This window comes from Procambarus clarkii, chromosome 61 (genome assembly GCF_040958095.1).
Source record: "Procambarus clarkii isolate CNS0578487 chromosome 61, FALCON_Pclarkii_2.0, whole genome shotgun sequence".
Lineage (NCBI taxonomy): Eukaryota > Metazoa > Arthropoda > Malacostraca > Decapoda > Cambaridae > Procambarus > Procambarus clarkii.
In genome coordinates, this window is record NC_091210.1 from 8,841,666 (window position 1) to 8,853,998 (window position 12,333).

Consider the following 12,333-nt stretch of genomic DNA (forward strand, 5'->3'; position numbering starts at 1 on the left):
TCTTGCTTCACCACCCTGTAATGAAATATTGTTTGTTACTAATTGTTTTCAATAATACATTATTTTATTATATAATATTTAATTTATTAATTAAAACCCTTTCCATATTATAGAAAAAAAACTAAAACAAGAATCTATATAAAACTATAGAATAGAATAGACTAATAGAATAGAATATATATATCATATATATATTTATATAAATAAATAATATATATATATAAATATATGTATATATATTATATATATATATATATTATTATATCCTGTATTATTCCAGCCCATTATTAGAGATAGTAGCCACCTCTTATTTTGGTTTTCTTTCTTATTAGTGCTCAGAAAATTAAATATATCTACATATTTAGTCAAAATCAATTACATTATTTTATCTTATTCATAGCATAAATGTTCACAAAGATTACTAAAAAGAGATTGAATTAGACTACAGCAAATTGGCAAACTTTACCTTGTATCTGTTTCCACCGTGTTTGTTTGGGGGCGTTCTTCAACATATCAGCAATACTTGTCTCAACATCTCTTTCAGTTGCATTAGTGTGGGTGTTGATACAGGCTTCTGGAAAGTTATAAGAATTAATTAATATATATAATTATAATTCTTTTTGTCAGGAGACAAGAAGCCACAGAGTAATAACATTGTTGGCTTTTATTTAGGTGTTCCCCTGTTCTCCAGTCTTCCTCCGTCCCTCGTCCCCTTTGTCCTCCCCAGCATTCTCCATTCCCCTGTCCCCTCGTCCTCCCCACCATTACCCTCTCCTCTGTTCCCTCGTCTTCCCCACCATCCCCCCTGTCGTCCTCCCCACCATTCTAAACTACCTCATCCCATGCATTCCATGATGGTCTGATGCTTCCATCTGAAAATTGGGAACATCAAAAGATCTGACTTTCCCAATTTTCTGATGGGAACATCAAATGATCTGATATTCCCATCACTGAAAAATAAAAACAGATAAAAAAAATGATATGAAAAAATAGAAAATAAAATATACTCATGAAATGAACAGAATGGTTAACAACGCAGCTCAATTGCAATGCAATGTCACAATAACATTTAAATATACTTTAAGATATAATCTAGAAGAAAATAAGGATATTGAAACGGTTCATGAACTCTATTTCAATAAAGGACACTATGGGGAAACTTTGAAAAATAGTTATTGAGTATAATTAGACAGACTTGTTGCTAGGCAGAGGAGTAATGAGATATATGGCAAATTTTGCAAAATATACAATGAAGGTACACAAACATTCATACCCAAACAAAGCAAAATGCTAGGTAAGAACAAAGCATTTGGCCCGTAGGAGAAAGGAGATACCCACAAGACTAGAATACAAGTCATTAACAAGCATGCAAGTATAATACATAATACATGCAGACATATATATAATCCAAAAAAATGTCAAATTTACGTACTTATTATTACATTACAAATATCCAAGGTTTTGAAGACACGTTTCCTCTTGCGCCCAACGAGTGAATACTGAGACCAGACCCCATAGGTCCCTATCCTCATCATTCGTCTCACTGTGTCTCCACAGCTTGCACCGCCCATTTGAGACAGCGTCTGGACCTGTTAAAATAATGCATAAGCTGTAAGGTAATAGAGAATAATATATATCTTTCAATCTCAACATTAGATTTTCTAATTTCCAACTGTATTAAATAAATAGCATTAAAATATTTTCCTTCTTAACTATTACAAAAATCAACGAATTTGAGTAACTTTTGCTTTTGTTTTATTGTACCTTAAACATAACACTGAACAATCAATTATGTGCCACCCCACCTTCCTTCATCTGCAAAAAAACTAATCAAAAGACATATGTACAAGGCTAAAAAAAATTCAGCAACACTTACCATACTCAGGCTAAAATAATGGCATTTACTATTTTAAAGATTATTAGCAAATTTACAGAAATGGTGCATTCGGAAGACAAAACCCAATTTTTCACTTTTGACAATTGAGCACCTGCTACATCCAGATTCTAGGGAGGAAAGGAAGGACGATCTTACTGGATCCCATAGCCTCTCCGAGGCACAAACCAGGCTTTTACACAACCCCCCCCCCCCCCCCTGCACCCGAGCTTTTTAAAATAGTAAATTGCCACTATTTTTGCAAAATTATTACGAGATCTATTATTCTAGAGAATAATGCATATAAATGCATATATGCATATAAATACAAAGTAAATCAAATCTTATCCTTGTATAATATACAAGCTGATGTGAGATCCCTGTCTACAGGTGGACTGGAACTATTATCCAGTAGGCAGTCTACTGTATTTTATCAAACCGTTATTAGTATAATAGATCTCGTAATAATTTTGCAAAAATAATGGCATTTACTATTTTTAAAAGATTATTAGCAAATTTACAGAAATGGTGCATTCGGAAGACAAAACCAATTTTTCACTTTTGACAATTGAGCACCTGCTACATCCAGATTCTAGGGAGGAAAGGAAGGACGATCTTACTGGATCCCATAGCCTCTCCGAGGCACAAACCAGGCTTTTACACAAACCCCCCCCCCCCTGCACCCGAGCTTTTTAAAATAGTAAATGCCACTATTTTTGCAAAATTATTACGAGATCTATTATTCTAGAGAATAATGCATATAAATGCATATATGCATATAAATACAAAAGTAAATCAAATCTGATCCTTGTATAATATACAAGCTGATGTGAGATCCCTGTCTACAGGTGGACTGGAACTATTATCCAGTAGGCAGTCTACTGTATTTTATCAAACCGTTATTAGTATAATAGATCTCGTAATAATTTGCAAAAATAATGGCATTTACTATTTTTAAAGATTATTAGCAAATTTACAGAAATGGTGCATTCGGAAGACAAACCAATTTTTCACTTTTGACAATTGAGCACCTGCTACATCCAGATTCTAGGGAGGAAAGGAAGGACGATCTTACTGGATCCCATAGCCTCTCCGAGGCACAAACCAGGCTTTTACACAAACCCCCCCCCCCCTGCACCCGAGCTTTTTAAAATAGTAATGCCACTATTTTTTGCAAAATTATTACGAGATCTATTATTCTAGAGAATAATGCATATAAATGCATATATGCATATAAATACAAAAGTAAATCAAATCTTATCCTTGTATAATATACAAGCTGATGTGAGATCCTGTCTACAGGTGGACTGGAACTATTATCCAGTAGGCAGTCTACTGTATTTTATCAAACCGTTATTAGTATAATAGATCTCGTAATAATTTTGCAAAAATAATGGCATTTTACTATTTTTAAAAGATTATTAGCAAATTTACACAAATGGTGCATTCGGAAGACAAAACCAATTTTTCACTTTTGACAATTGAGCACCTGCTACATCCAGATTCTAGGGAGGAAAGGAAAGGACGATCTTACTGGATTCCCATAGCCTCTCCGAGGCACAAACCAGGCTTTTACATAACCCCCCCCCCTGCACCCGAGCTTTTTTAAAATAGTAAATGCCATTATTTTTGCAAAATTATTACGAGATCTATTATACTAATAACGGTAAATAAATAATAAATAGTAAATAAATCAAAATCAGTTACATTATTTTATCTTATTCATAGCATAAATGTTCTCGAAGATTACTAAAAAGAAATTGAATTAGACTACAGCAAATTGGCAAACTTTACCTTGTATCTGTTTCCACCGAGTTTGTTTGGGGCGTTCTTCAACATATCAGCAATACTTGTCTCAACATCTCTTTCAGTTGCATTAGTGTGGGTGTTGATACAGGCTTCTGGAAATTTATAAGAATTAATTAATATATATAATTATAATTCACTTTGCTATTCCCCATTCCACAGTCCTCTCGTCCTTCCCACTTCCCTGTCCCCACATCATCCCCACTATTCCCACTTCCCTGTCCCATCGTCCTCCTTACCATTTTCCCCTCCCCTGTCCTTCTTCCTCCCCCACCATCTCCCATTCACCTGTCCCTTTGTCCTCCCCAGCATTCCCCTGTCCCCACCATCCCCAACTCCCCAGTCCCCTCGTCCTCCCCACCATTACCCTCTCCTCTGTCCCCTCGTCTTCCCCACCATACCCCCCTCTCGTCCTCCCCACCATTCCAAACTACCTCATCCGATGCATTCTATAATGGTCTGATGCTTCCATCAGAAAATTGGGAACATCAAATGATCTGATATTCCCATCACTGAAAAATAAGAACAGCTAAAAAAATGAAATGAAAAAAATAAAAAAATAAACTATACTCATGAAATGAACAGTATGGTAAACAACACAGCTCAATTTCAATGCAATGTCACACAAAATTATTAAATCGAAATGAAAAATAATTGAAATCTATGAAAATTCAAATTATCAATACAATCGGAAATATTGAAATAATATCGCAACATAATATAGTGTGGGTTGCTCTTACGTGCAACAGACGGTGCTGTTTTTCAAAAAAGGCATGGTTTTACCTGTCACAAGTGTGGCATCTATACTTATACTCACGAAATGAACGGTATGGTAAAACAACATAGCTCAATTGCAATGCAATGTCACAATAACATTTAATAACAATAACATTTAAATATACTTTAAGATATAATCTAGAAGAAAATAAGAACATTGAACGGTTCATGAACTCGATTTCAATAAAGGACACTATGGGGAACTTTGAAAAACAGTTAATGAGTATAATTAGACAGACTTGTTGCTAGGCAGAGGAGTAAATAATGAGATATATGGCAATTTTGCAAAATATACGGCACACAAACATTCATACCCAAACAAAGCAAAATGCTAGGTAAGAACAAAGCAGTTGGCCCGTAGGGGAAAGGAGATACCCACAAGACTGGAATACACAGTCATTAACAAGCACACAAGTACTACACTACACAACAACCGCACTACTACCAGAACTGGACGAATCACTACCAAAACAACACATTGCACATCACTACCAAAACAACACAACACAACACAAGCATTGGCAAAGAATTATAGACCAGTTGCACTAACATCCCACATAATAAAATTATTTGAGAGTGATCAGGAGTCAGATTACTAGTTTTATAGAGACCAATGACCTCCACAATCCAGGCCAACAAGGATTTAGAGCAGTTTCTATGATCGAGCCACTGAGATCTATAAAGAATTCTGATCAAGAAAGAGATCTAGGGGTGGTTTTAGATAGAAAACTATAACCTGAGGATCATATTAAGAACATTCTGCGAGGGGCCTATGCTACACTTTTTAACTTTAGAATTGCTTTTAAATACATAGGTCAAAAAGTTTTAAAAGTTTTAAAAGTTTTTTAAACCTCTCGTGTATCATGAGTGTGTTAAAGCATCAGATGGTGCATTCAGATGATGAATATTACCTAGTTCCTTCATCTGGGAAGAATGAACACATATTGGTGCATTCGGATGATATAAAACTAACTACTGTAGTTTAATTGATCAACAGACTGTATATCATATGCAGACTGTATGTGGATCTGCGGGCACTCCAAACAACAGCCTGGTGGACCAAGCTCCACCAGGGCTAAAGCACAAAGTGATATAGATGTGATAGAGATATTATATATATATATATATATATATATATATATATATATATATATATTATATATATATATATATAATATATATATATATATATATATATATATATGTCGTACCTAGTCGCCAGAACGCACTTTTCAGCCTACTATGCAAGGCCCGATTTGCCTAATAAGCCAAGTTTTTCATGAATTAATATATTTTCTCTATTTTTTTTCTTATGAAATGATAAAGCTATCCATTTCATTATGTATGAGGTCAATTCTTTTTTTATTGGAGTTAAAATTAATAGAGATATATGACCGAACCTAACCTATCTTTATAGGATAGGTTAGGTAGCTGAAAATGTTAGGTTAGGTAGTCGAAAAAACATTAATTCAAGAAAACTTGGCTTATTAGGCAAATCGGGCCTTGCATAGTAGGCTGAGATGTGCGTTCTGGCTACTAGGTACGACACATTATATATATATATATATATATATATATATATATATATATATATATATATGTATATATATATATATATATATATATATATATATATATATATATATATATATATATATATATATATATATATATATATATATATATCGGACAATTAGTAAAAAAAAAAAAAAAAAAAAATTAAATTATTTTACCTTGTACCTAGATCCACCAGGCCTGTTTGGTGCCTGTTTCAGTACTTCAGACATCTGGAAGGTCACATCCTCCTCCTCAACTTGTGGATGTGCGTTGATAGATGATTCTGTAAAATTAAGTTATTTATATAATAATAAATTCAGTATAACAATAATATTCTGTAAAATTAAAAGTAATTTATACATCAATCAGATAAAACTCTCCAGAGATGGTGATACACAACATATAAAGGACAAGTTTCAGAACAAAATATGCATTTAGGAATAAGGTTTGTACATGTAGGTAGCACATGAGAAAATAAGTGGAAGGTGATCAAGTTTATATTAACATGTTAATGACTTTGTTAAGGCTTGCTAGAATGAAAAAATATTAATAATATAATATCACCTACCAATTAATTGTACATCATTTATAAGTCAATTATTTGCATTATTATTATTCAATACTAATGATATAAAAATGCATTTTGTAATCTACTATTTATGCAAGTATTAAGCACAGGATCATGAAATAAACTGCAAAATACTGTAATGGATAAACCAATTAATTTTACATTTTCCTATAGCTAAGTCAGTCAGTTCTATTAGCAGCAGAGAACAATTATGCCCAACCTCTATTAAATGAAACAATCTTAAGAGCAAGTGATAGAAATATAATCATTTATGCTTGGGATTATGGAATGGTTCCAAATATGAAAAATATCAAGTTTTTTGGTTAAAATTTTTTAACTTAAAATTTACATTTTTAAGTGAATTTATGACCATAATAATTGAATCCACTAATATGATTCACTAATATATAATCCTAATAATAATCACTAATATATAATCCATTGAGCATGCTGCATCTCTTTCAGTCTCTTTGCAATTTGAACAAGAGGGTTTTTAATTGATCGAACCATATTCTTAAAGTAAAGTAAATGAGATGTATTCCATATTTTGCAAAATATACGATGAAGGCACACAAACATTCATGCCAAAACTGAAGGGCAGGATTTATGAGGAGACATTAGAGGCATTAAATATTCCAAACTAGAAGACAGAAGGAAAAGAGGAGATATGATCACTACGTACAAAACAGTAACAGGAATTGATAAACTTGATAGGGAAGATTTCCCGAGACCTGGAATTTCAAGAACAAGAGGTTATAGATTTAAACGAACTAAACAAAGATGCCGAAGAAATGTAAGACAATTCACTTTTGCAAACAGAATGGTAAACGGTTGGAACATGTTAGGTGAGAAGGTGGTGGAGGCCAAATCCGTCAAAAGTTTCAAAGCATTATATGACAGAGTGCTGGGAAAATGGGACACCACGAGTGTAGCTCTCCATCCATCTGATTGATAACCCAAATGAATTTTTCATGGATATGATACCAACATCAAATCATAAATCAGATGTGATCCTATCCCCACTGGATTTTGAAGAAGCCATAGACAGTATGCCTATGCACTCTGCACCAGGCCCTGACTCTTGGAACTCTATATTCATCAAGAACTGTAAAAAACGTTATCGCAGGCCCTTCACATTCTTTGGAGACAAAGCCAAGATACTGGCATTGTCCCTGACATACTAAAAACCGCAGAGATAGCACCGCCCCATAAAGGAGGAAATAAGGCAGAGGCAAAAAACTACAGACCGATAGCACTAACATCGCACATCATAAAAATCTTTGAGAGAATGCTAAGAAGTAAGATCACAAAATACATGGAATCACAGCATCTCCATAACCCCCAGACAACATGGTTTCAGAACAGGGCGCTCTTGCCTATCACAGTTGCTGGACCACTCTGACATGGCACTAGATGCCATGGAAGACAAACAAAACGCTTTGACAAAAAAAAGCCTTTGACAAATGTGACCATTGTGTTATTGCACATAAAATGCGTTCAAAAGGAATTACCGGAAAAATAGGCAGATGGATATACAACTTCCTGACTAATAGAACCCAATGTGTAGTAGTCAACAAAATAAAATCTGGACCATCAACCGTAAAGAGCTCAGTCCCCAAGCGTACTGTGCTTGCTCCAATACTTTTTTCTCATCCTCATATCGGACATAGACAAGGACACAACCTATAGTACTTGATCATCCTTTGCAGATGACACTAGAATCTTCACGAGAGTAGGCAACATAGAGGACACGGCAAACCTCCAATCAGATGTAAATCAGGTCTTTCTATGGGCTACAGAAAATAACATGGTGATTAACGAACATAAGTTTCAGCTCATGCGCTACGGAAAAAATAAAAAATATAAAAACGGAAACCACTTACAAAACTCAGTCAAATCATAACATTGAACGGAAAAGCAACGTAAAGGATTTGGGTGTACTGATGTCAGAAGGCCTTACATTTAAAGAACACAATAAAGTAGCCGTCACAACTGCAAGAAAAATGACAGGATAGATAACAAGAACTTTTCACACTAGAGATGCTATACCGATGATGATAGTTTTCAAGACGCTAGTGCTCTCTAGAGTGGAATACTGCTGCATAATGAAAGCCCCTTTCAAAGCTGGAGAAATTACTGACCTATACTTATGCATTTATCTTCGGTTTAACACAACAGGCACCAGACACACGCTAGGCATCATACACACTAGGATAAAACCAACATTAGGCCAGAAGTCAGAAAAGAATTCAAAGAATTTTACTGGAAAGGCTTGCTGTTAGGAAAGGAAAGTAATTGAGATGAATTAATGCACAGTATGTCAATTTTGTGAAATATATGATAAAGGAACAAAAACATTTATACCAAAACAAAGATGCAGAACTAGGAAACAGGATTTGTTCAACTGAAATTTCAAGACGGACAGAGACCAAAAGACACAAAAATGGAATCAATATACGAAGAGGCCAAACCCCCAAACATACCAGTAATACAAAGAGAAACAACTACACGGCAGTGAGGAGAGAGGCAGAAAGAAATTTGAAAAAAGGAACAAACAAATGAAAAGTAGAACAAATCATATTCTATAAATACAGCAACAACCAATTGCAGGTAAAGGATAATATTCAGAGCTTTTAAATGCATGGATGGCGAAATACTCAAGAAATTGTTCACGACTTTTGTTAGACCAAAGTTGGAATATGCAGCGGTTGTATGGTGCCCATATCTTAAGAAGCACATAAACAAACTGGAAAAGGTGCAAAAGACATGCTACTAAGTGGCTCCCAGAACTGAAGGACAAGAACTATGAGGAGAGGTTAGAGGCATTAAATATACCAAATATACTACACAAATATATATACTACACATGCACAATAAACCTACCCTACACAGGCTGAGTATGGTGTGTACAATAAATTATTAGCTAAAAGATAAGACTGAGTTTGTATAAATGGGGGTTAAGTCAGAGTGGGAAAATGTAAGTGGAGTGCCTAAAAACCCTGTCCTGGGACCTCTGTAATTCATAATATATACAAATAATTTAGACTCAGGTTTGATCAGCAATATTTGAAAATTTCCAGACGATACAAAGGGATTTTTTTTCTGGATTCAGGATTATTTTTTATGGCTGAAACAGGTTTTCAGCAATAAAAGAAATACAGTATTGCTGGAACAACCGTCGACATCTTCAAGAGAAAACCTGAACATCTTCAAGAAGTGAAGATGACCTTGAGAAGAAGTATAGGTTGGAGAAGTATAGGTTAGGAATTGTCTCCAAAGAATTCTCAAAGAATTACTCGTTATTGCTATCCAAGATAATTAGACGAGCCAAAGCTAAATACTACGAAGATAAATTTACCCAAATAAAGAGTACCTTACCTAAAAATATGTATGTACCTTACGTAAATAAACATTTGATTTTGAAGTTGCCGGACAAACAAGGCTGTGGTGGATATGTGGGCCTGAGGGGCCTGTCCAAGCAACAGCCTGTTGGACCAAGCTCTCACATGTCAAGCCTGGCCTTGGAAGGGCTTGGTGAGTAGAACAACTACCAGAACCCTATAATGCATGTATCAAGGTGTCCAGGCAGTGAGCACCACATAATGCAGTGCAAGTCCTGTAAGAATAAGCACAGTAAGTATGGGCATGGAGGGGGTGCAGCAGTGGCTTGTGAAGGGCTGGAGAGTAAATGGACATGCCCAGGGGTAAAAAGCATTAGGGTAACAGAACATAGCCCATAAAAATAGTAATGACAATGAATGAATAATTATATGAATGCAATAATACTTCATATCTCAATAGGAATACTAAGCAGGATGCAAGACAAGGTACTGGTGGTGATAGTGGTTGGTACAAGTCCTCACATCCCCACAGACACCAGTAACAGCCCTCACCTCCCAACACAGTACCCTTGTAGGGAGTTAATCTTATACTCGCTTCATTATCTTATAGCATAACTAATTAACACTAATTACAGAAGCTACACAGGTGATACTTTGGTGTGAGTTGAGAGCACTGAGCGTCGGTTATCGCTACACCCTTGTTCCTTAACAACCCTTTGGACCTTATTACAGAAAAATAGAATCAATTAATTTAATAAAATATAAAATATAAGTGCTTACTTACGATAATACTATCGGTGGAACACAAAATCTTCTTCTTCTTGATAGTAGGTGCAGTTTGCATGAAGGGTTAGTCCTCGCCATGACTGAACTGACGACAAAATGGCCGATGTGTTGATATGGCGTCAGGTGACGCTGTGACGTCACAGGTGAGGGACGCTTTGCGCATTACTCCCTCGTACTTAAAAAGTACTACAGGTACTTTTGGTTTTATTTTTGAATATGGCAGAAGTTGGACAGCTTTTCAAATCATTATAAGGGAGTGAGTTCCATAGACTAGGTCCCTTTATTTACATAGAGTGTTTACATAGATTAAGTTTGACTCTGGGGATATCAAAGAGATATTTATGTCTGGTGGGGACGTGGCCATGTGTTCTATTACATCTGTCCAGGAAGAGTTTCAGAACAGGGTTTGCAGTTAGAAAAAGGGCTTTATAAACGTAATTTACACAGGAGAATGTATGGAGTGAATCTTGTTTAAGCATGTTTAAGGATTTGAACAAGGGAGCTGTGTGTTGTCTGAAGGTAGAGTTATTTATTGTCCTGATAGCAGATTTTTACTGGATGATGATGGGCTTGAGGTAGTTTGCAGAGGTTGAACCCCAAGCACAAACGCCATAAGAATGATAGGGATAGATAAGTGCATAATAGAGTGAGAGGAGAGCAGAGTAGGGTACATAATATCTGATCTTAAACAGTATACCAACTGTTTAGAAACCTTTTTAGTTTATGTGTTGTATATGGGTGCGGAAGTTGAGTCTCTTGTCTAAGTATAGGCTAAGAAAACTTTCCATCATTTTTTATTGCTAATGTTTACATTATCTATCTGAAGCTGAATTGCATTTGTTGATTTGTTTCCAAATAAGATATAGTAGGTCTTTTCTATGTTTTGTGTGAGGTTTGTTGGTTGACATCCACAAGTAGGACTTTTTTTAATTAATTGTTTACAACATTATTTAACAGGAGTGGGTTGGGGTCAGAGTAGATGAGTAGTATCATCAGCCAACAATATAGGGTTTAAGTATGTTAGAGGACATTAGGGAGATTCATTGATGTATATAAGAAACAGGAGGGTCCTAGGATGCTGCTCTGTGGCACCTTTACGGTAATTAAGTGGTAGAGTGGGAGAGGTTATATCATTGATGGCTTCATATTGGTGTCTGTTACTAAGATAGGATCGGATATAGTTTAGGGCAAGGCCACGGATTCCATAATGGTGGAATTTAAGTAAGAGGTAGTTATGGTTAACAGTATCAAAGGCCTTTCTCAGGCCGATGAAGAGTTCAATTGGAAACTCACTTTTGTCAAGGGCTGAGAAGATTAAGTCAAGCAGACTAACAATAGCATCAATTGGTACTCTTTTGGGAGCGGAAGCCAAACTGACAGGGACTTAGTATATTGAATTTTACAAGATTGGAGTAGAGCTGTTTGTAAAAAAAAAAAAAATAATTTTGATAATATAGGTAGATTTCGATATGGGTCTGTAATTATTTATGTCTGCCGTGTTACCTCCTTTATGAACTGGCGTTACTCTTGCTTTTTTAAGGATATCAGGGGAAGGTATGACACTCTAGGGATTTGTTGAACAGCAGTGCTATGGATGGTGCAAGGGCATGGGTGGCACGCCTGTG

At 35.4% G+C, this 12,333-nt stretch overlaps 1 protein-coding gene across 1 annotated transcript in view; it reads right to left on the reverse strand.

Annotated features, from left to right (window-relative positions):
• Positions 1 to 10,832, reverse strand: part of LOC138354012 (uncharacterized) — a 10,840-nt gene extending 8 nt beyond the window's left edge. The window contains exons 1-6 of the mRNA XM_069307718.1: positions 10,707 to 10,832; positions 6,190 to 6,296; positions 3,668 to 3,774; positions 1,433 to 1,589; positions 467 to 574; positions 1 to 15 (exon numbers count right to left, since the gene is read on the reverse strand). The exon at positions 1 to 15 is cut by the window's left edge and continues 8 nt beyond it. Coding sequence (XP_069163819.1) covers positions 8 to 15; positions 467 to 574; positions 1,433 to 1,589; positions 3,668 to 3,712 — 318 coding nt within the window. The 5' untranslated portion in view covers positions 3,713 to 3,774; positions 6,190 to 6,296; positions 10,707 to 10,832 and the 3' untranslated portion in view covers positions 1 to 7. The remainder of the gene's footprint in view (positions 16 to 466; positions 575 to 1,432; positions 1,590 to 3,667; positions 3,775 to 6,189; positions 6,297 to 10,706) is intronic.
• Positions 10,833 to 12,333: the final 1,501 nt, after the last annotated feature.